Raw genomic sequence first — 27,152 nt, forward strand, 5'->3', positions numbered from 1 at the left:
GGTGGAGAGAGAGCTGTTCATGCACTACCCCCACCCACAATTCTGTCCGGCCCAAGACTAGAACTCATAACCCTTCAATTGGGAGTCCAACCCTCTAACCATTATGCCACGACTTCCCCCATTATTAAGCAGGTTATCTTCTACAGATATATATATATATAAAAAATGAACTCCCAAAATTTGCTGCCAGATTCTGTAAGAAAAATTCTTCAAACAGTTGTATGAGAGGATGTGGTGCTGGTACTTCAAGTTACTCTGAACTTATCTGTCTATAAAGCCTATACAGTATATGTATGTATGTATGTATAACTACACTTCAGTATTTGATTATTATTAAATGGGGTCAATTTTAGGATTTTGTAAGTTAAAGTTCTGTAAAATGGTGGTGCTGGAGACTGAATGGTTTCTGATGATTTCACAATTGAAATCACAGTTGCATTCTTCACCTTAATTCCTATTTCTTTTACAGTTAACATGCATCTTTGGCCTGAAGGTTAGAGACTTGGACTAGTTACCCGGGTGTATGTTCACAGTGTGTTCCCTTCTCACTGCTGTGTGTGTGCACTTGGATGGGTTAAATGCAGAGCACCAATTCTGAGTATGGGACACCATACTTGGCAAATGTCACGACTTTCACTTTCTCATCTTTTCTTCTCCACGTTTTTGACTGACCTTGCTGACCCACTGAGCATTTTGCTGTCCAATGTTTATGCATTAACTTTGCAAATTCTAGAATAGCATTACGTTTAGAATATTTCTCATGGCCATTTAATAAGTTTTTACTTTTAGTCTGAGTTAAATACATTTTTTTGGCTCATGTTTCGATAATAGAAAATCTGCATAATAATTATGTACACCTGCATATAAGACATTTTTCACTTCCAGTCTTCATGAATAATTCTATATCAATTATAAATTATTAAATATAAAAATGTTGCACATGCAAAAGAGAAGGTCTGCAGACATCCAAAAACTTATTTTAAATTCAAAATAGATTTAAAGATTAATTTTTTTCTTTACGAGATGGATATTTTCTCCACAGATCACGAAAGTGCAATATGCGCTTTTGTGTGCTTAAAACATGATCTTTTGCATGCAGAATTGTGGCAGAAATCTAACCCCATAAACGTGCAGCACTGCCCCGCTGGATCAGTGTCTTCCTCGGATGTGAGCATCATGGCGCGGCACAACAAAAGACAATATACTGTAGAACCCATTATAATCCACGATACTATCTACAATGAATGCGGACAGCAAACTGACACCCCAGTATATTTCTGATGTACAGTACAGTAATACTCAAAGCCTCACACTGTTTCAGACACAAAGGGCAAACACATTTGACAATCTTTACAACATTAACACATCCAGTATAGTCTGTCCCAAGCTGTTGTGGCATTGTAGAAACAACCTCAATGGAATGTCGCCACGGGGGCCGTTATTGCAAATACAGTAGTATACAACAAATTTAAAAATACATTAAGTCACTGTATTTGGAGCTTGAAATCATAGAAAATTCCCGTGATGCAAAGGGTATTGATGACAAATATTGTAAGGTAATGAGTAAGGTGACTGGCGAAGGATTAGCAATATCACACTAAAATGATATTGTTCTCAATATCAGTACATAATTATAATATTCTGTCATTTTGAGTTATTAGTTCTTGTGTTTTGTAATTGTTCATTAGTCCTGTATCTTGTGCTTTGTGTTTCTGTTTCCTTTTCCGTTGCCTGATTGTTTTGTTTCTTGTAAACCACATTGTTCTTTGTGCATTTAATACCTTGTTTTTCTTTTTTTCCCGGTCAGGTCCTTCAGTTGGTATATGTGCTTGGTTCTGGTTTTCAACTGGATGTTCTCTAGTGTCTTGTCCTGTTTCTATATTTGCTTTTAATAAACTGCATCATTCTGAGAGTCTCAGCCTTGCATATCGGTATAGGATACAGCACGAGAGTGAGTCAGATGTTGCTTTGAAAAAGCATATTCTCAGTTTGTATAATTTCTTATTCTACAAGGAAAATAATTCCAAAGGAAGCCAAAACATCAAGTTTTACATGTCACCAACCAACACAGACTGAAAGTCAGTCTCGAATAGCTTCTTGGAGTGAAAAGACAGTCCCCTTCTTCTCTAAACTGATCTCCATTAGGACACTAACATTTTGATGTCCTGTAGTAGGTCTGTATTTAATCTTTAGAGAAATCCTCAAGTTAACCTTTCATTTTTGATGCCCAGGCATTTATAATATTAACTCGTCCTTTAACTAAAATGCATGTTATTGCATTCCAGATTTCTGAGAGCTAATGATGCAGGGTCTTGGCATGCTGCCTACCTAATATATCAAAACATATTGCACACCCAAATATTCCTTCTGACTTTCAGTTATACTCTTTTCAAAACTTAGACATCCAGTACCCGATTAAGAGATTACCAAAAAATGCAAATCCTCCTCTTTCTAACTGTTTGTCAGGTTTATAACAACCGCTCTTTAGTACTTTAAAAAATCATTCCCATGTCTACATTGTAAAAACAAAAAACAAATCAAATTATTTTGGTGTGAGTTAACCCCAAAACATAACAAACATATAAGATTTGGTATGAAATGACATGACAGTTGGATTTGACCATTTCTAGAGTAAGATACATTTTCGTAATTGCAAATGTATGAGATACACATTCTTTATCTCTGTTTCTTTCTTTTCCAACGTAGATGCTTTGTCATTCTTGAGGACCGGGGTATTTGAGCAATGTAATATTAGATGCCTTTATAGCTTACCACCATAGAAATCCCCTATGGTTTTAATGGCCAAACTGCTTTGTGTGTATCACCTTAAATGCATTTTATACTTTATAATGGAATTACCTCACTCATGCAAAGGACTTGGGGAAAACTAGGGGGTTTCTTCTTGTGCAGACAACATATAAAAGCATCTGCAGCTTCATCCTTTCTATCATACTGTTAACAGACCTGAACTTAAAGCATCTGGCATTTCGACAGGGTAAGGCAACTACTTTGGTTATTTTGCAGTATTAATGAATTATAATGAATTTAAATGTTAATGAAAGCAGTTAAGCTGAAGTGTAGCTAGCATGATATAATTAGATTCAAATGATTATAACCATATATTTTTAAGAGTTTAAATCTTTAGCAGAAAAGTGAAGAATTAAACCCAAAACTAATTTGGAAATCCACATTATGCACTTTTGAAAGGTGAGGCGGGGATCTTTATGTCTATTTTTCCTGCCTGAGCTAATAATCAGATGCTACAGATTTTTTTTTTTTTTTTATGAGTGTTTCTGTGCTATTCAAAAGTTAATAGATTTATTGTCAATTAATAAATAAACAAATAAATTCATGTAATTTTGCCAGCCAAATTATCTATAGTTAGTTTTCAACCTGTTATTGTTCTGCTGGCAAAGGTTGACACCATTTCTGGACAACATTTTTAATTACTCATATTAATTGCAAATTCTGAGTGCAAAGATATTTGAACTAATCTAATGTAATTATGTGGTGTCTCTGCAGGATTACTGAAAACATTATACTACAGTAATTATCTGGTTATTTCACTAAATTTTACTCTATATTTCCCCTTTACCATTCTTTAAAATGTATTGTCAAATAAATAAATAAATATATGGAGACCTAATAAAGTAAATAAAAGCCTATGAATTAAATCTATGCACTATTCAATTCTTTACATTTGAATTACTTTTTTTATATAAAGTAGGATCTCTCCATAGAGCACATTGAATTGTATCAACCATTATAACAATCTACTCATTGATGCTTTTTCATCATAAACTATCTTCTTCTCTAGCCAAGAGCCGACATTGAAAAATGTGCTGTTGGTTGCATATCTAAATTATATTTTTGACGTAGACAAAGTTGGCCTATTTTGAAAGTTCACATTATTTCTGAAGATTTTTTTTTTCTCTTTATAGAAATAGAAAAAAAAAGGGATTTGTATAATTCTTTAAAAATGTTGTCTTGGCTTTGAGCACGCAGGAACAGAAAAATCAATGGGTTCTGCAATCTCAAAATCTACTCAAAGCCTTACCACTGCTGAGGACATGAGGAACCAAACCAAACTTATAATGCAGCCTTATGCCAACTGGGAAGAGTATCTGACTCCAGCACCTCTATCCATAGCCATCCTGGGAGAGCTGGTTTTCATCTCTTCCTCAACAGATTTCTCTATCAATAAAAATCCCCCTGAAGGTGGTTTTAAATTCATCAGATATCCTGATTCCTTTCGCGCTTGCCTCATGCAAGTGTGTAACTCTGGTTGGTTTGGGATTTTAATGCGGCCCATACGAGCATGGATCAGATTCGCCTCCATACTGCCCAAGTTCCAAATTACATGAAGACAGCTGTGAAGATTCTGTTCCAAGGCAATGATGAAGTTATCAAAGCACATCTTCCAGATCAGCTAGACAATATCAGAGTAATTGCAGATGAATGTCTGAAGTTGTCTGATGCAACTGAAAAGCGATTCACTGATGTCATCAGTATCATCCAAGAGCTGCTGGAAGCGTGTGTGAATGCAGAGCACTTTAATGGGGAAGAGATGGAAGAAGTCAAGAAGAAGATGGAAGAGAGTAAACTGAGGGAACAGTCAGCTAAAGAGACCAAGGAAAGGACTCAGAAGGCAGTGAGTGCCTTAGAGAGGGAACTGGATCAGGGTCTTGAGAAGAAAGCTCTGCATTGGGAAATGTTTGGTATGGACAGAGTTAGTGGGATAACACCAAACGTTACAGGCCTGATTACTGGAGGGGAATCTGTTATTACTCACCCAGTGAGAAGCATGTGGTCTGCAACTAGAATGATGGGTACTTTGAAATACGTTAGAGATCAGGAAAGCAAAAGAGATTTGGTTGCTGAAATAAATGCCTATAGTAAGTCTGCTGAAATTTTAAAATGTGTCCAGAATATCCAGCTGCTGATAAAGGTGTATAATGAGGAAGATGACATTGACTGGACAAATCTGTATGATCAGAAGAACAAACGTTCAAAAAGTGATTTCATCAATGGACAGTTAAAAAGAATCACTGATGATTTGAAGAAAATCCCAAGCTGCCCAGCAAGGAATCAAGCTATGAAGATAAGCCAAGATGGCATGGAAATATGCAGCCAGCTGGCAAGATATGCACCTGATGGCAAATGTGGTAAAGACAAAAGTGCTATAATAATACAAGAGGTCTTGGATCTGATCAAGTCAGCTCATATTTTTGATTGGAAAAGCAAAGACATCACAAATTCTCCATCCAACATGAGTTCCTCTCAGAAGGCCACAGAGAATGCACAATACAAGACAAGAGAGACCTATGAGAAGTTTGTGGAGAACCTAGAGAAGAACCAGAAGGAACTAACAGACATCCTGGCTACTATGAGAAATTGTGAACTGAAAGAGATTGACTTTAAAACTACCATAAATATGCTGATCAAAGGAATGGATGCCATGGGGAGAGTAAAGGAGCAGTGGGAGAAGATGGTTCAATTCTTTCAGATGGTTTCCAGCATTGTGAAAACCAGCCGGAGCAAAACTCTCAAAAACTTTATCTCCACATCAGAGGAAACACAAGCCCTCTCCTACAATGCGAAACTCTTCTCAAAAGATCTGCTCTACACCCAAGCTTTCCAAGCCTGTAACATCGCTAGTCTGGTCCACATGATCTCTGGAACATACACAGATGTTTCCAGCAAGTACCTGATGGACCGTGTCAGTTCACTGGGCAAACTGATGGCCATGGATACAAGTAAACCAGAATTTGAGCATGAGCGAACCCTGCTCCAGAACGGCTGTGATGAGGCACAGAAAGGGATTTTAAGGCTTGTCCTGCAGAATAAAGAGGAGTATGACCAGAAGAGCACTGCAAGACTTGAAGGGATTGATCAAGAATTCCTTGCTATATTTACCTGCTGCTTCTTCAGAACAAATCAAAAGTGGTCAAGAGCTTGTTCAAGCTGGATTCACTGAAGAAGAAGAAGCATCATTCTTCTGAGAGATTTAACCAATATGTATTTTACAAGCTTGCTACATACATGATAATACTACCATATTAAGATTTAATCTTTGCTGTCCAGCAGCATGTGATAGTCATGACAGCTCAATTTAGATTATAATATTGCTAGTATCCAAAGCAGTCTTTATGTATAAAAATCCCCTTGGAATTATAAGGTTCTATCTAACATTTTTTTGTCAAAATTTAGTTATTCCCATATTGTTATTCTGTGACAAGTTATTTACATTATGTGATAGATTTTTTGTAAATGTTGTATACATTATGGGATTTTTATAAAAAAAAAACAATAAGGTTCTATCTTAGTCGAATGGAATGTAAAAACTATTAAGCTCAACATCTCAAAACTACTCGGAATGCAGATAGAACCTTATAATTCCAAGGGGACGAGATGTATTATTGTTTTAATCAACAAACAAAGCAGATTCATTGAAAAAAAACAAAACATCAACTGTACTAGAAACATTAGAGATAAAAGCAGTGTTTGCATGAGTCTCATTAAAAGAAGAGAAAAGATTTTTTTTAAACCCTGTCAGTCCAAAACAGGCTAAGTGTATGATTTATGGGGATTTAAAAATCTAGAAAAGTTAGAAAAGATTTAGAAAAAGTGCTGACTATGTTCCTGTATTTTAATATCATATTATAAGATCATAATCATATTATATTTTCAGCTTGCAAACCATTTACAATTAAAAACACACTATGCATGAAGTCAATTAAGCTTTATTGTCATTCTGCTACATGTGTGACATACAGTGGAACGAAATGGAAACAGGACATAGACATACAACAATGAAGTAAAACAGTATAAACCTAAAATATACACTGTAGTCTACTGACAGATTTTGACTATAAATATACTATATATAAATGTTTACCTAACTAAAAAATACAGACTATGATTTGAAAAATGATTATGCATGATCTTTATGTAAAGTGGAAGTGGCAGGAAATATAATATATATATATATATATATAAATATATATATATATATATATATATATATATATATATATATATATATATATATATATATATATATATATATATATATATTTCTTTTAAGTAGAAAATATTTAGAAAGTTTTTGCTTTCTCTCTCCTTCCTTAATACTTTGTTTATAAAGCATTTCATCTGGTTGTACATGATCAATTTGTCTTTGTATGAAGATAAATATTCCATGTATTAATGATACAAAAAGCTTTCTTGCTAAAAAATAATAATAAACGCTTTATACTACTACTCTGCCGTTTACCGTTTTATTTTTTATTATTATATGTTTTTTTTACTGTATCTACTGCTTTTATTTTTCTAAGCCAACTTTTTGGACTTAACTAATTAATCGCTTGTGTTCATTATATTGTACTCATCATTTGCAAGTCAATATATATATATATATATATATATATATATATATATATATATATATATATATATATACACACACACACACACACACACACACACACACACACACACACACACACACACACACACACGCCTAACCATGCGAAGTAATTAACTTTGGGGTCCAACAGTGAAGAAACAAATATTAACTGTCAATCTATCGTAGGCTATATCGTGCTACGAGTTTGCCAAATCTGATTGGTTCGCTTGCATTCACTCCACCCTTTGCTTCGTGGAAAGTCTCTTTTCATTGGCTGATTTCTCTGGAGCCCATCCTCGTTCGATTACTGGAACCAATGGACGTTCGTGATGTCATATGAGCTTTTGCGTACGCGACGCAACAGATCATGCGCAAAGCATCTCGGTACTTGTAGTTTAAAATGAAGCCTTCAGACTGAAACAAATGATCGTAAAAACTACAATATGAGGTACGCCTTCGATCTTATGGGCCGTCTTGACTTTTCATACCGCTGGTGAAATAAAAGCACACAGAAATGTGTGTGATAGTAGTGTGAGCAAGGACAGATTCGTGATGGTAAGTTTGAGTAAACCTCTTACTTGATAAAAGTGTGCCAAGAATCGTTTTATCTCTAAAAGTAATGTTAAAGCTGCTTAGTGAAGCTTAAGCCTGTGCGATCATGTTTACATTGTTAATGTGTGATCGTGGTAAGTAATATTCCTCCCATTATTTCCTGAATCGGGATATAATGAGTTTAGCAGTGTTCCTTAAAAAGCTGTCACTACTGTAATACCAGGTATGCTAAATCAGGCTTTTAATACAAATTAAACTCAGTGCATTAGCACTGGCGCTCTGCAGATTTTTATGCATGTAACTTACTGTATGGATTTTCAATTTAGGACAATATTTTATTTCCACATCTAACAAGTGATACACCAATCTTAATCAAAGATGTTTGCCTTTATCTGATTTATGTCTCTGTCATCACACTATATTTGGTGCTTGATCATAATTTAAGGAGGCCAGCAGGTGCAGTAACGGTGTCCAGCAGAAAGGCAAGAAGATGTCAGATGCTCAGCTCTTTGATTTGGAGTTTGAAAAGCTGGTGTCTGAACTTACAGAGCAGGACTTCACTGATCCAGTTCTCACTGATGCGCTCAACAGACTCCGAGAGGTAGAGTAAACCTCTCACAGCCTTCACAAATAGTGTAGGTGACACACAAATCATTTGCTGTTTAAAACTCTAAAACAGATCTAAAACCATCTTGAAACAACGCTCTTTTGAATGATTTGTATTATTTGTCAATTTGGCTTTTCTTTTGTATTGAAGTATAATTATTATTATTTTTTTTTTTTTTTAGGTGCTTCAGTACAATGCTCCTGGAGGCAAGAGAAACCGAGGCTTGTCTGTGATTGGTTCGCTACGGGAGCTGGTCTCTCCTTCTGAACTGCCCCCTGATGAAGTTCACAGAGCCCTTTTGGTTGGATGGTGCATTGAACTGGTGTGTGAAATTGACACTTTTAGTTGACCTAACATCAGCGGTTACTGACAAGTCGGTTCGCTCACTGGTGTACAATATGATTCAGTTGTTCATAGTTTTATCATCGCACAAAAATCTGAAACTAATATGAAATGATCCACACATAAGATCAAGATATTATATTGGATGAAATCCATTTGCATTTAGTAGCCTATACATTTACTCTGACTTTACATAGAGACTGACAAAGGAAATAAACCAAACAATCACTTTCTGACAATGAAGCAAATCTACCTTATAAAAATGTTATTATATAGAAATAGTGATAATTAAAATTCAAACTCACATTTAAATAAAAAAGTGAAATCAAAGAAGTGTAAAATGAATGAAGGTCAGTTACTTGAAAAATGACAAGTCTGATCCATCTCGTGCATTATTCGAGATTACTGGCTGATTTCAGGAAAGGAATGAACAAAACTCTAGTAACTAGCCACTCTGGATACCTGCTATCTGAATAACTGTCAGTCATTTAACTGTGATGGGAAAAAAAGAGATAAAATTTTGCATTGCGTAATGTTTTTTTTTTTGTCCCCAGCTTCAGGCATTTTTCTTGGTGGCTGATGACATCATGGATGCATCCCTGACAAGAAGGGGTCAACCCTGTTGGTATAAGAAGGTGATTGATTCATTTATGCCTGTTTTTAGATATGTGCATGATGATTAGTGTGTATTGGTAAACAAATGTGTATATCGACTGGATCTATTACAATTATACTACCGTCAATTTAGTTTCATCCATTGAAGAGAAACCTTTTTTTTTTAAAAACAGTTATCTAGTCATCTTATTACACATTATGAAAATATAGCCATTTTATAGCGATATAACATTTTGTTCTCTTGATATTAAGCTTGGGTAAGTCTACTACTACTAATAGTTATTGTTGCAGTTGTTGTTTATTATATTTTTACTTTTAAGTACGATCACAAACAGTATTTTTTTAATAAACTTCATAATATTATATAATATTCTTTAAAAATGATACGTTTCCCATGAATCTATGCTCTTTTTCTGTTTGTCAGGAAGGCATTGGTCTGGATGCCATTAATGATGCTTTTCTCCTGGAGGGAGCGATCTACCGCCTTCTTCGCAGAAACTGCAGAGGACAGCGCTACTATGTGCATCTGCTCGAGCTTTTTAATGAGGTAACACACACAAAAGTTTCATTACTCTGATACAGCACAGTACCACATGTGGGCATATTTTGACTTATTGTTGCACACTGGCAGCTTGTTCATTAAAATGCACAGCCTGTTAGGCAGTCTCTATTGTTTAATCTTAAACCTGAATCTTTTTTCTTCAAGACCTCTTTCCAGACAGAGCTGGGTCAAGCTCTAGATCTGATGACGGCACCTCCACACAAAATTGACCTTGATCGCTTCACCATGGAGAGGTGAGATGGTGTCTCAGCTCCTGAAACCTCTTATTTGCCCAATCGTTGACTGATTTACAGTGTATTTGCTTCAGGTACAAAGCCATTGTGAAATACAAGACCGCATTCTACTCCTTTTATCTCCCTGTGGCTGCAGCCATGTACATGGTGAGTTTTGCACACACATGTCTATTAATGATTTTTATTTATTTTTTTTTATTTTTTATTTTTTATGAAATCTAAAGCATTATTTCTGTAATCATTTTCTACTTTGATTACAGGCAGGGATTGAAAATGAGACGGAACACAACAATGCTAAAACTATTTTACTTGAGATGGGAGAGTTCTTTCAGATACAGGTATAATAATAGTGTAATAAAGCATCACTTTTGAAGCCTGGTCTCCTCAATGCTATCAGATCTTCTCTTAGTTGTATTATACCAAAGCATTCAGAACATGTTCGTCATTGACAGGATGACTACTTGGATTGTTATGGTGACCCTGCCGTTACTGGAAAGATTGGCACAGATATCCAGGACAACAAATGCAGCTGGCTGGTGGTGACCGCACTGGGCATCATGACGCCCGAACAGAGGGCCGAACTAGAGGTGAGACAATGTGGGACAGTTTCTAAAGGGAAATAACTCCAGAAAGCTTACTAATGTAGTAGAGTTAACAGATTTTCCTTCTTTCTCTCAGGCATGTTATGGACGTAGTGATGCTGAAAGTGTTGAAAGGGTCAAAGCTTTGTATGATAGTCTGGAAATGCCTATTCGATACCATCAACACGAGGAGGAGAGCTATCGCCGCCTTCAAAAACTCATCCAGCTTCATGCCAAGAATCTGCCTCATGCTGTTTTTCTTAATTTTGCCAAGAAAATATACAGGAGAAACAAATAAGGCCTGGTTCTGAGATATGAAAGGACACACATGGAGTTTTTAAGCAAGCAGACCTTTATCAAATAAATATGCAGTGATGGATTTTAGTGGTTGAATAAATATAGAAATGGTAGGTTTTATCTGCACTTTAAATATACTGTCAAGAGTTTAATTATTTGTCATAATAATTTGTTTTCCCTCTGTTATTCGTGCAGAAAAAAATAAAGTATACTGATTCAGAGGTCTATTACAAACAGCACACATAAACAATTACTGGTAGTGTTTCACTTGGGGTATTTATGTAAAAACCATATATACTATTTTCATCAGGTTTTTGGATTGCATTTTCAATGTCTTTTGGCAAATAAGAGAGAAATGGAAAGTATAATAAGGTGTAAAGAATAAAACAAATATTTACAAGAGAAAATTAATGCAGATGCAATCCCAGTGAATGGATGCACATATATTCCTTCAAAACCAAACCAAAGGCAAATAAGCAAAGAAATACCTAGATAAAATATCTGCCCATGCAGAACACAGAATTTTTTTGTGAAATCTGTCACGTTAGGTTATACTGTACATTTATACACTATACCAGAATGTCTATATCACGTATCCGGTTATTCATCAATCGCCATGATTGCTGTAAATTTGGATTATAGAGAGACGAGCTATGTGCTTTTAATAAAGAGAAGTGATCAACATTCTTTTAACGTGCACTTTTCTTGTTTGAGGAGATGTTTGAATGAGTCTGTGCAATTGAAGTGTCTCGAGCTCGCTGCTCTCAGTTTGGTCCGGAAGAGGAGAGATGCTGCTGAGGGGCGTGGCCTCGAGGATGGGATGAGAGAGAGAGGAGGAGAGGAAGGGAAGGGTGGATGACGGAGCGATAGACGGGAGGAAAGAGTATAACGGCGTTTAGTAATTACAGAGTCATGGCTTGTGCGATGGAATAGAAATCGAGATCAAGAAGAACTAGTCCTTTATATCCTTCTGGAAATTAGGTAATTTTGTTCGTGTTACATTTTGTGCGTTTTGTTTTATTGCCGGATTTTCCTGATAAATATGTTGTTTTGTTTATAAGGTAAGATATTCGACTATTTATCAAAGACCGATGCGTTTTTATTGTGAAATTATGGATACAGAACCATTGAAGTCTACGGAGGAGGCGTCATCACATCTTAGACATCACTTAAATACTCTCTAAATATTTCATAAATTAGCCACCAGATAAATAATAGACAACGGCGTCATATATTACGTGATGTTCAAATATTGTATTTATATCAATCATGAGTTTATTCACTAAACGCGCGCTAGGCCTAGATTTACATCCTCTGTATCCAAGGACATTGGGCGCGAGCAGTGCATTGCCCACAGTCTTCATGAAGAGCAAAAACAGCGTTAGTCATTGCTTTATATACTGCTCCACATGCCTCTCGCAGAGTAAAAACACAGATTTTGTAAACTAGAATGTAGAGATTTCTAGTTGATTCGCTGATGTGTAGGCTATAATCATTTTGTTCTCTCTCTTGTGTATAGAAATAATGTTTACGTAGAGTATTCTCTAAATAATGCACGCATTTCCCAAGTAAATACAAATGTGTTCTTATCTAAGGTCATCAGAGCTTGGGTAAATGCTAAAAGACGAAGATAAAGATGCCAAGCTCTAAAAATATGGCAGTTTTTTTCTTTACTCTTACAAATAGTATTTTAATAATATTGAAATCATATACCCAAATGAAATACTGTTATATATAGCATTATTGAAATTATTATAAAAGTCATTATTAAAATTATATATTATTTATTAGAAAAACAACTGAATATTATTACTGAGCGTGCAAGCAGTTTCTTAAAAGCTGGTATGTATAATAGGTACACGTTTCAGTTGTGAATTCAGGGAATAGTGTATACATTGTTATGCTCTGAGAAACTGGAAATAATATTGATGTCCAGTATCAGTCCAGAAGCAGCAGAGAAGTGCTACTTAATTCAATTTACCAAGTGATGCTAAAATTTTTTTGTAAAATTTCTCAAGGTGGTAGATTTTTGTTGTTTTAAACAAAATCTGTCTTTCTTGATATTTCAGGTACTAACTAGATCCAAGATGTGACCTCATATGTTTACAAACCCCTTAGAAAAACACCAGAATAATAATAAGGACATAAAAACTATCCCACCATGCACCCCTCCTCTCGTCCCTCTGTGCCCCCACGGTCCCGCAGGTTTGACAATAGGCGCACAGAGGTAAAACCAAGCCAAGGGGCTAAGAGGGAGGACAAAATCATGAACATGGCATCTTCATCCCCTCGTCGTGGCACTCGAGGACCACCTGAGTCTTCCAGGTTAAAGGGCCCTGGTCAAGGTGCACGAGCTCCTGTGGTTCAGTCCAAACTGGTGCGGCCACAGAAGAATGGTGCTCACGCAATACCAGCAATCTCAAAACCAAAAAGTGGACACACTGTTTCAAACCCAGTCCCAGCTGTGGATCCAAACTGTAATGAGCCAAGCCTACCTTGTCTGTGTTGTGATGGCCATTCACCTCAGGACATCAACAGCCTTTTTAATCACAACCACAACAACAATAACACTGTAAACATCGGGCAACAAATGAAGCTGCCACCGCCACAGAAGGAATTGGTAGTGCCAAAACAAGACATCAAAGAAGATGAGTGTAAGCCAGAAGTAATACAACCTAATGTTATCCCAGTGGAAGAGAAAGAGGAGGAAAATGGCATTGTGGATGAAAAAGAGGGTGGTGAGCTCAAAAACGATGACTGTAGTGTAAATGTGAATGCTAATGTTGATGAGAATGGCAACGGCAATTGTAATGGTGAAGATGATGAAGATGATGACGATGAAGATGATGAAGATGATGATACTCTTGTCCCTTCTTCCTGCAACTGTCCAGAATCCATGCTGGACTTCTCCCTCACATCTTCTACCTCATCTTCATCCACATCCATCAGCAGCTGCTCTGATCTGGAGTGTGACTGCCCTGAAACATTTTCATTGTCATCACTGGACCAAGAGGCAACTGAATGCTATTCATCGTCTTGTTCCCTGGATACCAACTGCCCTGCCTTTCAGTCCAGTGTCTTACCATTGGATCTCAACACTTCTGCAAGATCGCCTTGCTCTCCTGATGAAGGCTATCCCTCAGCCCCATGCACTCCATCCTCTGACTACATAGACAGCAAGGGATCAGAAGAAGGAAAATGTAATAAAGTGGATCTCCTACATTTTTTAGACTCCATAGAAGAGTTAGGAAAAATGGATCTGTTCTACCGCATTGCTAGGCTGGCATGCTGGGAACTGGATGGTGAGCTGATTGTCAGAGATAGATTGGATCACCATCAGAAGCTTCAGAGGGTTAACAAAGAGGTAAAGTTGGCTTATCTTGTGAAACTTCAGGAGGAAGGGTTAGACTTTGACGATGAGGATATCACTGGAGTTTTGGATGAAATGGGGAACATTGAAATTCCATGGAAGTTGTATAAAAGCAACAAATCAAGTGAATCCCAGGAATTTTCTGATGCAGGGGTAGATCTGACAGTTCCTTCTGACCTTGATGAAACCCCTGCCTCTGATTCACTTCCTCCATCACCACTGGATCCTCCTCCTAGGCCCCCGAAACCTCCAACAAGGCATGTGAGTGCCCATCCAGAATCACACACTTACGAGAACATCAGCGGACAACATGTCTTCTCAGTCTCATCCACCGATGATGCTACAAGTATCCCTGTCCCTGCCTTGCCTGTGCTTTCATCCTTATCCTCACCCCCACTCCTGAAACCTCCTGTCCCTCCTCCACCGCCATCACAGCCTGTGCCCTACTTCACCCTAAATACAGACAGACCTGCTCTTACCTCCCCCACCCCACCAATTCCTCCTCCAAGAAGACGCCATAAAGCCCGTCTAGAGGCTCAGAGACTTGCTGAGCTTGAAAGAGAAAAGGCTCCTCTGTCTTTTCCACCACCAAAGTCCAGGCCTCCTCCATTGCCACCTCCACCTGTGATGTCCTCTCCTCCAGCTATTCCCCCTCCACCATCACTCCCACCACCTCCATCTTTTCATGCTCTGGATGTGGAAATCCGAAAGTTGCTTGCACTAGCAGGCCTCACCCAAGCTGAATTGCTTAAACTTAGTCCCGAGTTGGGTGTCTGTGTAGATGTTGTCTTGGAGAATGAGCAACAGCCTATGTCTGATGTCTCTCAGATTAGAGAAATCAGTTTAAACAGGACACACGAGGAAGAAAGTAAGGATATTCCAGATAAGGGATATTCCAGTTCAAGAGAAGGATTTGGTAAAGACAGGTCTACAGTTGTAAAGGAATTAGATACTCTCAGTGAAAAGGGAGTTTCTAAAGATGAACAGAAGGAAGCAAACAGGACAACATCCTTCACAGAAATGGCAAGACGACGTAAGAGAAATGGTCTACACTGTAATCATAGCTGCAGCTGTGTTTTTGGATCTCCCAACTCATATTACAGCACTGATCTTAGCAATACAAACATCCCAAATGTTAGCTTTGGAAGTTTTGATTATACTTCAATGATTGCAGATACACCTCCTCCACCACCTCCAAGACCATTGCCCCCTTGTCCACCAATTGCCTCCAACCCTCCTGAACTTCCTCCTTTCAAGCCATGCACTCTACCCGCCAATGCTTCTCGCCCTGACAGATTTGACTGGTTGATAGCCTTCACTCCAGATACAGAGTCACCACCTCTTGAGATGCGAAAATCATCCAATGATGCCATATTGCAAAAAGGCCCAACTTCAACTTCAGGATCAAAAGTCACAACCTTTAAAGAATTACGCAACAGAAGCAAACAGAGCTACCCACCAGCTCATATTCAACCAGAACCTGATCCAACTGTTATCACCCCAGACCCTGATTTCCTGTACAACCTCAAATGGAGAAGAGAAAAGATTGATGGGAATGGCTGGGAATATACTTCCCAAGCACAAGCCTCATTTCTTCAGCCACCACCCACTCCTGCCTCATTGTCCCTATTTAGGGAAATGTGCCGCCTGAATAAACAAGAAGATTGCCCAGCAGAACCCATAGTGTCCCAACAAATTGGCTGTTCAGTAAGTGAAGGCAGCCTAAGAACTATTTGTGATGAAAGAGATAAAGCTGTTGACACCAAGACGATGGATGATGAAGACAAAGTGGAAGTTAGGGGATTGGCAGATGGAGCATGGACTTTGGAAACCAGGACAACAGGTAAAGTTGCATTTCATAAATATAGTTGTTACTCTGACCTGTTTTGTCTTATAGAGTTCATCCACACAATAAAACAGAGCAAATGAAGTGGAATATTAAGGAGAAAGTAAAAGAACAGTAGTCTGATGACATGGAAAGTGGTGAGCCAAGATGAGAGTCACGAATTCAGATGGGCAGATGAATCAGCAGAGCAAGACTGGAGGGAATTTCAGAATGTAGCAGGCTTAATGCTGTGCTGTTTCTCATGTCACAATGCTTTTTAATTATTCATCCTATCAGCAGGCTAATTTTTTTTCTCTTGTCCTCTCTTTTTTTGCCCTGGCTGGCACACATTATATATCATACTTTTCACTGTCAACCTTCCTATATGTAGTTTTAAAGTCTAGTTTTAAATTGATTTTTGAAGTGAAGCAGAATGGACTGACATTTTAAAACTTTAAAATTATATTTACTATCACAAATATTGTCTCATACATGATGCACACTCCACACCTCTCCTTCTTTCCTCCACCTTGCTTTTTTCATTTTTCTGACATGCCTTGTTGTCTCCTATTATTAAATTTATACTCCTATGCTTGTTATTCTCTCATCTCATTATTTTTAATTTGCCATTTTTCTTTTGCTCTGCTCCTTGGTGCACTTTTATCTGTCAAATGGAAAAGGCAAATTTGCTTGTATCAGGTTACTTCACTTTTGACTTCAGATATAAATGGCCTCTAATGTGCCTGTAAATTGAGTAGTAAATACATTTAAGGGGGGGCCTAATTTTTGTTTACAAGGTTAACACATCATGCAACTCTGCTAACCCGTGCTTTGGCAATATAAGTAGGCTACTACTTATTTTATTCATAGATATTGGTATTCCTGAATTTAACTTTGGTTTTTAGATCTTCAAGTTTTGTATATCTGTTTTAGTTTGTGATAGTAAATAGCTGTTTAGTGAATCTTTACACCCTTCATCACTCATATTTCTGGCTGTGTCAGTTAGATCAAAAACGTGACCTTATGCCTTTAAGTGTAAAAAAGGTGTGACTCAGACCTTTACACCAATCACAGTACAGCAACAGGGAAACAGGAAGTGCTGAGTCAAACTGACTTCATATGAGAGAGGGAGATATCGGGCAAGGTAAAGTAGAATGCTTTTTATGTGTATAAATTGTAATTCTCTAGAGATTTGTACTGTAAGATGAAAATGTACACTTTTTGACTGAACGGGATTCAATTGGATGGTTCAATTTTATAACACTTTTACTCTTTTTGCATAATCCACTGAAATGCAACATGCAATCTACTGATATGAATCAGGAGGTTAATGCCAGTGTTTGAGATCTAAAAGAACTACTTTTCAAGACAATTAGCTCTTGTAGCTTGTCTTTCAAGGCAAAGTTGTCATTGCAGATGAAACGGGATCCTAGTGAGATCCTAAAGAGAAACTGCTTTCTTGCACACTGCCAAAATTTAAGTGCTATTAGGCTCTGCGCATCATATACTGGAAATTGTAGTTTTGTTTGTGTGTTCTAGTAGTTGTAAGAAGGAAATTTTGAATACTTGACTAATTAGTTTTTTATGGATTTATGTTTTTGTTTGTCTTATCAACCTATTTAGACCAAAACAGTTAGACTTTCACTTTTTATTTACGTTCTGACCTTATTTTCTGCTATAAATTTTGTGTTGTGTTCTAGCATTTGTATGATTATTATAACACAGCAAATAGTCTTTACAAACTCTTTACAGTACTCTATCATTTGTTTCATCATATCTAATTGCATTCTCTCTTCTTCTAAATGACACTAACATTTTTCCATTCTCTCTTTCTCCCTCTTTCTTCACTGTTTGCTGTTTTACCATTCTGCCCATCCTTTCAATTCTGAATCTCCTCCATTGTTATAACCTCATAATGAATCACCCTGTACCCGTAACCGAAAGTGTCCTCACCTCCCTTGTCCCTCTCCTCCACTTCACCTTATTACCTGCACTCTGCTCCCCTGTCCCAAGCCTCTCAGTTTTACCACACTGACACTAACAGGGATCGTGCCGTGACCCGTTGTGAGGGCTCCATAAACACTTCGAACCCGTTATTCTTAAATTCCACTTTAGACTGCATCAAAGATGACTATACTGACTCCCTGTACTGTTCGGGCCCAGAAAACAATACGTTTTTGTTCTGCAAACAAGAGAATGATCTCAATGGTAACATGGATTCTCCTTACCACCGCTGTAATCATGCTGACAGTCTTCTAGACTCTTTATCTGTCTGTGGGCGTGATCCTGACAGCCCAAAAAACAGCTTCTGTCCACATAACAGCGGAGTAGATTCAATCAGAAATCATGGTTCACTTTACAGTGATGCTAGATACACAAGAAGTAGCCTGAAGCTGTTCACTGACCCTGAACCACCAACTGACATTAACACTCTCACTGAGGGCGACATAACGCCGTACAAAAACATTGATATGCAAACTTACATAACTATGCGAAACCTCAAAAATCGGAGCTATGTGAACAAAAACAGTTATAAAGATACCAACTTACTGTTTGATTTGAACTCGGACAACACTGATGACTCGAAACCACCAATCAACCCATTTTTAGACCACAACAGCAATGAAAACACAACACAGCAGCTTGTATCTTTCCCTGCTTACTACCTTTATCACCCCAAAAACTGCCCTTTGCATAAAGGCGCCCCCCCACGGCTGTCCCCTGTTGGAGCGATCTCACCTCCCCACAGGTCCGGGCCTCCAGTACCAGGCACAGATGTTGCCCGTCTCTGTTCACCTCTGTTTCCCCGCAGTCGCACCCTTCCTGCCCTTGCCGCCCCCCTTTACTACCCTTATCTGTACACTTCCCCTGTTCAAGCCCCTCTGCGGGAGCCATCGGTCCCCATACTTCACTCTCAGCAGACTCCACCACCGCTCACTTTGAGTAAGAGATCAGTGCATTCTCATTTCTCTCACTTTCCTCCACTTCTTCCCACTTTCTTTGATTGTAAAGCACCATGTCTGTTTGTCGCTGTGTCTCCATTCATATCCTGTGGATATAGTAGCACTTCCTGTGACAGTGTGAAATATGTGGTTGTCTGTTGCATGATCTTAAAAATTATAATAAGTGGTTTATTTACATATTACTCTTTTAAACTTTTTGAAGATTTCTTTGTTTACGAGTGTTAAATATTTTTTTTTATTAAATTTATTACATTTTATATAAATATGCGTATTGCTCTCATTTATTTTTAAATTATGGGTATGCTTTTATTTTATTTTATTTATTTAAATTTTCACCCATGACACAATTTATTTTTGTTCATTTGAAAGGCATTGGTGTTTCTTTTTAATGCTGCTGCTCAGCATGTTTTGCTTTTGCATGTGACAAACCCAAATGTGTCAATTCACACCCAAATATGAGTGAAATGAATAAATATCTTTTATAATTTATTCATTAATATTTGTATCCTCACGAGCTGCTGTCATGTACTGCACTGGACTGGCTCAAGATCAACTGGAATACATTATCTTCTGTTAATCGAGTTTCTAACCCCACCCTGCTGTTTTTCCCTCCTAATAGCTGTTCGCAGCTTCTCATTCGCTGGCTCTGAGCAGAAGAACGTTGCCTGGATGGGAGAAGATGTGAGGCCCTCACTGAGTGCTGAAGGGCTGTCTTCTGCCTGCCTGCAAGAAAAGAAAAGTAAAACAGTATAGTATACCTCACAAATTGTTGGTCCCCATTTGTTTTTATTTTGCTTTTGTTAATAATTGTGTTTTGTATCACAGCTCTTGTCAATTCAGTAAGTGTGGCAGTGGAAGCCATCTTGGCTCAGTTCAACTTGTCCAGGACTGTTGTGCAGAAGGTCAGTTTTGTTTGTTCTCAAACTTTTGCATTTTAACTCCACTTTAGTTTGATATAAACATTCCCACAGAAAAGAAAAACATTAATAGAATTAGTCAATCATACCTGTTTTTCCCTCTCTCTCTCTCCATGCCACTTCCATACACTTCCCTTTTCTTTCTCCAGTTTCACTCAGTAGATAAGGTACTTCACAGTTCATAAACATGAGCTTTGCCAATAACTTATTTGCACACTAACATTATGCACCTTTCACCTCTTTCTCCTATTTTGATATTCCCTCTTTTCTACCTCTAATTTATTTTGAAAATGTATATACTGTACCCTATATTTTTTTCTCCATTGCTTTGCACATTTTTTGTATTCTCTCTATCCGTCTCTCCCCACCCCCCTCTTGTCTGCCTGTCTTCCATTGCCCTTTTTTGACTTCTGTTGACAGACTCTTTCTGGAGACAGCAGTGTAAATCCTGCTCTGGGTCGTCTGGTACTGCAGTGCCTTTGCCCAGCCCTGCGCAGCCTGCTCTCTGATGGACTCAAGCCCCACCAGAGTGACCTCATTGCAGGCAGAAGGCCAAATACACCCTGGGGGTTGGTTCAGGCCTCCACCAGACCAGGTATAAGACATCTGGACCTGGCATACGAGACAAATACCTTCATTGAACATCTCATTTTATATTCTATATATTCTCTCCATCTCTCATCCACACACTTGTTTCGTGTTTTTATTTTCTGGCACCGTGAATCCCTGCAGTATTGACTCACCCATCTCTGTCATACTTCCAATCTTTAAATATTCCTTGGATTTCTCTGTTTTCTGTCCCTTTATCATGATTTTAATACTTTGTTCACCACGGTGCACATTAATTCTGTTGCCTTTCCTAGCATTTTTAAATAATCAATCATTTGATTTTGACTTACGTGTATCTTTTAAACATCGTCAATTATTGTGGTCTTTCAGGCCCAAGCACACAGGCTTTGCACAGCCTCCAGACTAAAGTAGCAGGGCTTCCTCAGCTTAGGCAGTGCAGACACAGGTTCAACGCATTCCTGTTTGGCCTTCTTAAGTAAGCCAGAACTTTACTCAGTCCAAAAGATGATTTAATTGACAATATATTGATTGTCCCTCTTTTTATTCTCCATTGATTTATTGTTTTCTTCTTCTGTTCTGACATGAAGTGTCAAGCTCCTGGACTACTGGCTTTCACATCTGCAGTCCTGCAGTGGTAAGTGTTCATATTTGCTGTTGTTCTCCAATGGTCCTTGCCAGAAGCTAGTTTTTGGAACATTGGCATCTAGTGGAGCATCTTGGACTGGCAACCAACCAGTTACCAAGTACAGTACAGACCAAAAGTTTGGACACACCTTCTCATTCAAAGAGTTTTCTTTATTTTCATGACTATTCAAATTGTAGATTTACACTGAAGGCATCAAAACTATGAATTAACACATGTGGAATTATATATGGAATTATATACATAACAAAAAAGTGTGAAACAACTGAAAATATGTCATATTCTAGGTTCTTCAAAGTAGCCACCTTTTGCTTTGATTCCTGCTTTGCACACTCTTGGCATTCTCTTGATGAGCTTCGAGAGCTAGTCACCTGAAATGGTCTTCCAACAGTCTTGAAGGAGTTCCCCGAGAGATGCTTAGCACTTGTTGGCCCTTTTGCCTTCTGTCTGCGGTCCAGCTCACCCCTAAACCATCTGGATTGGGTTCAGGTCCGGTGACTGTGGAGGCCAGGTCATCTGGCGCGGCACCCCATCACTCTCCTTCTTGGTCAAATAGCCTTCCGTGCCTTCAGTGTAACTCTACAATTTTCATAGTCATGAAAATTAAGAAAACTCTTTGAATGAGAAGGTGTGTCCAAACTTTTGGTCTGTACTGTAGTTTAACCAGCTTCAGGGCAGATGTGGCCTGATGGTTAGAGACTTGGACTAGTTACCCAAAGGTCGCCCGGTTTGAGTCTCGGTACTGGTAGGAGTTGTAGCTGGGGGGAAGTGAATGAACAGCGCTCTCTTCCACCCTCAAAACCCATGGCTAAATTGCCCTCGAGCAAGGCACTGAACCCCAGTTGCTCTCCGGACACTGGATCTATAGCTGCCCACTGCTCCGGGTGTGTGTTCACTTCTCACTGCTGTGTGTGTGCATTTGGATGGGTTAAATTACATAACTGGATTTTAGCTGGATTTTACAACATAGATTGAGCGATATGAAACTCAACTTTCTCATGACTGCTTTTGATTTTAATTTGAATAGTAACAAATGAAATCTGAACGCATAAACACGTAACAGACATTAAATCCTTTGAACACAAGTCGTTTTTAACATCAAACAAAATAGGCTCTAAAAAACAAGAAGACTCTTCATTTACCTGTTAAGTAAAACCTTTGTCTTTTTATTTTCTTCACTCCTGCAGATGTGTTGGAGACATATTACCGGCCTACTTCCTTCATGCGTCTGTCACTAACTTCTTGCCAGTCTCTTTTTGAGGAGCTTCTCCTCCTACTGCAGCCTCTCTCTCTTCTGACCTTTAACCTCGACCTGCTGTTTCAGCATCACCACCTTGACCCCTCCTCCCCTACTCTCACCCCAGCCAGTCACACATCTGAGATATATAGCCCACCAAATGAAGAGTTCAGCTTCCACTTGTCACCCAAGGGGCTTTTCCAAGGAAGACGTCTTGGAAGCGAGTTAGAGCAAGACCATGGCAGTTTGGGTTTAGCCACCAATCCTAATTCAGGTCTCACGAGTCACGTTCTTGATGTGTCAGCTTATCGCAATCCAATTTCGCTGTCATCAGACGTCAGCAAGGAGGAAGCCAATCCGCCATTATCGTGGTTTAAAGGGAATGACATCTCCATACCTCTTAATGCGGGGAGCATTTCCCAGCAGGCAGGCCAGGCTCTTCAGCAAGGCTGGGGGGCAGTAATGCGTTTGGGTGAGCGTTTCGGGCAAAACTTTGGATTGGCCACCACCACAGAGGATGTTAAAGGTCCAAACTCGCCAGAAGACTGCAAGACTGGCTTCTCACTGAATCTGAAATGTCCAGATGAAAACAGGCAGGAACCAAGAGATGACCTTTCCTTGAGGGATAGTGGAGCTGCTGTTCCCTGGGGTCTGGGACGGCTATTTGGTGCTTCTAAGAGCCCCAACAACCCACCAACAAGCAGGTTTGATTGTTTTTTTAAATGTCAGTTTAGTATATTTCAGATTTGTCCGATTTATTTATGTTTTTCCTATCTTTTCATCCTCTTTTGTACTGTAGGCGCCCATCTCAGTGGCTCTCCCCAGGCGTGTCTGCCCTTTCCCGCTTAGTTAATCTTGGCCAGGGTCCTCCACCTGAGAAGAGAGAGCCCCAGAGAAGCAAAGATAAGGAGGAAGATGAAAATGAAAAGATTAATGAAACCAGAGATCAGCCAAACCCCTTGAGGTAAAGTTTCTGTTAGATTATTCATGTACAGATTTAAATTTATGCATTTTATGATAATAATGTTCAGACCTTTTTGGAAAAAATAATGTTCTTTTTTATGGGCTTGTGGTTATTTAGGTCAATGGCGCAATGTTAATATTCAGGAAAAAAAAAGTTAATTAAAAAAATTCTAATAAAAATTAATTCATACATGCAGTGGTTTGAATACATGTCTTACTTTTGTTTGTTTGTTTATTTACAAAACACACATTTCTGAAATAAAATACATAAATATTCCTTAAGGATTAAAGTAGAAAATGCCTGGGTAAAGCAGCTGTCCCTATGTCAAATTGAGGAAAAAAATAATGAAAAAAATGGAATTAAAAGAATGAAATTATAGAAAAGAAAATCTTATTTTGAAGTTTGGCGATCTCTATTGTTTCATAGAATTTTTTTTAAGAAAAACCACTTAACGCGTTATAATATTTGAAAAAAGATTTGTAAACTTAATCAAAATCATGCAAGCCAACAAGCATCCCGAGAAAAAAAAAGTCATAATATCTTAGACTGGACCAGTCAATAGGTCTCTTAAAATATTAAACTTTTTATGACAAGCCAAGGTTATATAACATTGTACAATGTGGTGCCAAAAAGGTAATAATATTTATACATGAATAATCATGATATCACTCAAGCAGTCTCAGAAGAGAGAGTGGGAAGCCTTAACTGTCAGCAGTGTGTTGAGTCTTGTGTTCTGATTCATCAGGATGGTCAGGACTCTGTGTGACCACACAGGCACAGGAGCAGAGCTGAGCTTCGGGAAGGGGGAGGAGCTTGTCCTGTTGGGAGGCGTGGACCACGATTGGATCCGATGTCGTCAAGGTCACAAGGAAGGCCTTGTTCCCATTGGTTATGCTTCGCTTATAATGTGACTTCTTTTTAATTGTATGTTTGTGTGAAAGAATATCAGGGGATAATGTATAAGGAAAAAGACCATATTTAGATGTAGTTATTAGTAGCTGTGTTACGTGTTTATCTGTTTATCTCTGACCCTCGTTGCCTGGTTTGTGACGTCTGGAATATTTTTTGTGATATATTGGAAACATAATTACTCTATAAATAATAAATATATATATTAATTATATATATATATTTCACAAAGATAGATAGACAGATAAACAAGAAATAGAAATGAGTAATGAATAAGAATCAAGTTTAACAGTCATGACAAAAAATGTCCTATACACCCTTTTATTATGTCATTTTCCAGGAACATTTCGTTTGAAGACCGACATTATTATTCTCTTGTTGTTATTATTGTAACTCTCAATGGTAACAGTCAAATATAATACAGTAGAGTGGTAGTGTGTAGATGATTCTTTTCTGTTTCTTACAGTGTGATGGCTACTGTGGTGAGATACTTGGCTTGATAGTGACTATGCATACTCTGTACTGTACTGTTTATGAGGCTTGTTGCTGGGAAAACCGTATATGATTGACAGCATTCATGATTTTCGTTTGAATGGATATTCTGCATCGGTATAAGGCTTTGAATCAGGGGTTTACCTACTAAACCTGCATGGATGTGAATGAATGTGTGTAGCAAATGTCAGGTAATCATCAATACAACTTATTTGTGATACATTCGCTTAAACTACAAATGCTTCATGCTGAAGGAATAGGTCGGGATTTTAGTGGCTGTTGTGGTTTGAAATAGAGCTTGCTTATTCTTGTTCATTAAATGGCCCTCTGTGTTTCTCACAGTTGAATGCTCATGTGTAGTATGAATTTCTGACATGCCTCTGACTTGGCACTGCTAATCAAAAATATATTCAGACAAATGAAAGATTAATCTTGTCACGTTAGTGTGCAAGTCTGCATGGAGCACAGCTTTGCCCATCAAACCACGTAATGATATGCATTCTGGATTATCCCAACCAATAGCAAGAAACCAGTGGGCTACAGTAGCAGTAACCAGTTCACACTGATACATAGATATACGAATCTTGAAAATTGAACTGAAAATGAATGTATAGGATCAATGTTTGTATGAGTATGTAAAGGGACAGCTGGTATAGTTTTTAGGATATAGTTTAGGAGAAAACACAATATGATAGATGAGTCTTTGAGAAGTCAGCTTTGTTATTGGCTTGAGCTTTAATGTCGCTGTTTTAAAAACAAAGAAAATATAATAAAATATGGTTCGAGAAGCAAGCAGCAGGGGTTTGGAAGAAGAAAAAAAAACATATATAGTGTTATAGTCTTTCCTCACAGGGCAAACTGCAATTATGCATGACTTTTTTAAATTATTATTATTATCATTATTTATTATTTCAGTTCGTTTATAATTGTGACATTTCAATTAAATTAGTATGTTCTGGAGAAAGAGCCTGCTATGTCACATTATAAATTGAGTGTACTTATTGTTTGTGGTTAATATACCATTATATCGCTCTGTTTTTTATCTGTTCCTCTTGTCTATCTCTCTATCTATCTCTTTGTGTGGTAATGAGTTGCATAGCTCTGTAGTATTGCCTATCGCTGGTAGCACACTTAAAGCATATTATGTACTGTACCAACTCTCGAGTTCTGTAATTCCCTGTGAATCAGCTCTATGCATGTTGGTGTTTGTAAATATACCCAATAAAATATTAAAAGAAACTATGTTGTGGTGGCCACAAATGTACATTGTTTATTAATGTTGGCTGCAATACCACAGATCACATTAAGATGTCACTACACTGACAGAAGCTCCAAAGAGACAACTTTTGCACAGATAAGGCTGATGTGATCATTTTAATGTGAGGTCACCAACAGAACAAGCTACTTTAAAATGTATATATATATATAGACACACTTTGGGATATAGCAATCTTACCTTATGCAAGTTTGTGATTAATAGAGATGGATCACATTTCCATTATTATATATTTTGATCCCACATCATGATTTCTAGAGCCAATCCACGTCAATGGAATCCACAATGTAAATTTTCCCAATATTTCTCAATACCAATTTATAACACTCTTGTGGCACATACAGAAACATGTGTAAAATTATTATAGAGAATTATAGTCTAAAATTTTACATCATTTCTAATATCACACAAAAAAATAATAATCCATACATTTTATGAATTTTTACTATATAAAGTTGAAAGAATAAAGGTGACTTTATAATCAGGTTGATGCATCTTCAAATAAATACTTTTATGTTCAGCAGAAGAAAGAAACTCATGCAGGTTTGGAACAACAAGGGTGAGTTTCAGCAAATCTTAAATTTTGGGTGAACGATTCCTTTTTATATGTGTGTGTGTGTGTGTGTGCTTTCTACGCAATACATGTAGAAAGTATTTTTTTATCATTTTATCTATATATATATATATATATATATATATATATATATATATATATATAAAGAATATCTATATATGTATATAAAGAATATTTATTGTTATATATATAAAGAAGAAAGAAAAGTTTAGCTT

At 37.6% G+C, this 27,152-nt stretch overlaps 2 protein-coding genes and 1 pseudogene across 9 annotated transcripts in view; all 3 read left to right on the forward strand.

Annotated features, from left to right (window-relative positions):
• The window catches only part of LOC128030794 (farnesyl pyrophosphate synthase), a 66,803-nt gene extending 54,919 nt beyond the window's left edge, over positions 1–11,884 (forward strand). The window contains exons 1-10 of one of the 4 annotated variants that reach the window (XM_052618765.1): positions 7,840–7,963; positions 8,406–8,561; positions 8,749–8,889; positions 9,464–9,544; positions 9,949–10,071; positions 10,231–10,319; positions 10,394–10,466; positions 10,580–10,657; positions 10,772–10,906; positions 10,998–11,884. In XM_052618765.1, the coding sequence (XP_052474725.1) occupies positions 7,961–7,963; positions 8,406–8,561; positions 8,749–8,889; positions 9,464–9,544; positions 9,949–10,071; positions 10,231–10,319; positions 10,394–10,466; positions 10,580–10,657; positions 10,772–10,906; positions 10,998–11,198 (1,080 nt within the window). In that variant the 5' untranslated portion in view covers positions 7,840–7,960 and the 3' untranslated portion in view covers positions 11,199–11,884. Of the gene's footprint in view, positions 1–7,839; positions 7,964–8,405; positions 8,562–8,748; positions 8,890–9,463; positions 9,545–9,948; positions 10,072–10,230; positions 10,320–10,393; positions 10,467–10,579; positions 10,658–10,771; positions 10,907–10,997 lie in introns of those variants that run through there. The other 3 variants (XM_052618769.1, XM_052618770.1, XM_052618767.1) reach the window with 3 other exon arrangements.
• The window catches only part of LOC128030791 (uncharacterized), a 77,070-nt gene extending 50,744 nt beyond the window's left edge, over positions 1–26,326 (forward strand). For 2 of the 5 annotated variants that reach the window (XM_052618761.1, XM_052618763.1), the window contains exons 2-12: positions 13,267–16,410; positions 18,337–19,335; positions 19,975–20,094; positions 20,181–20,257; positions 20,422–20,439; positions 20,693–20,867; positions 21,212–21,317; positions 21,430–21,476; positions 22,673–23,426; positions 23,522–23,686; positions 24,432–26,326. In XM_052618761.1, the coding sequence (XP_052474721.1) occupies positions 13,359–16,410; positions 18,337–19,335; positions 19,975–20,094; positions 20,181–20,257; positions 20,422–20,439; positions 20,693–20,867; positions 21,212–21,317; positions 21,430–21,476; positions 22,673–23,426; positions 23,522–23,686; positions 24,432–24,597 (5,679 nt within the window). In that variant the 5' untranslated portion in view covers positions 13,267–13,358 and the 3' untranslated portion in view covers positions 24,598–26,326. Of the gene's footprint in view, positions 1–12,014; positions 12,259–13,266; positions 16,411–18,336; positions 19,336–19,974; positions 20,095–20,180; positions 20,258–20,421; positions 20,440–20,692; positions 20,868–21,211; positions 21,318–21,429; positions 21,477–22,672; positions 23,427–23,521; positions 23,687–24,431 lie in introns of those variants that run through there. The other 3 variants (XM_052618760.1, XM_052618762.1, XM_052618764.1) reach the window with 3 other exon arrangements.
• LOC128030793 (uncharacterized) lies at positions 4,020–6,776 on the forward strand (annotated as a pseudogene).
• Positions 26,327–27,152: the final 826 nt, after the last annotated feature.

This window comes from Carassius gibelio, chromosome A16, assembly GCF_023724105.1.
Source record: "Carassius gibelio isolate Cgi1373 ecotype wild population from Czech Republic chromosome A16, carGib1.2-hapl.c, whole genome shotgun sequence".
NCBI classification, from domain to species: domain Eukaryota; kingdom Metazoa; phylum Chordata; class Actinopteri; order Cypriniformes; family Cyprinidae; genus Carassius; species Carassius gibelio.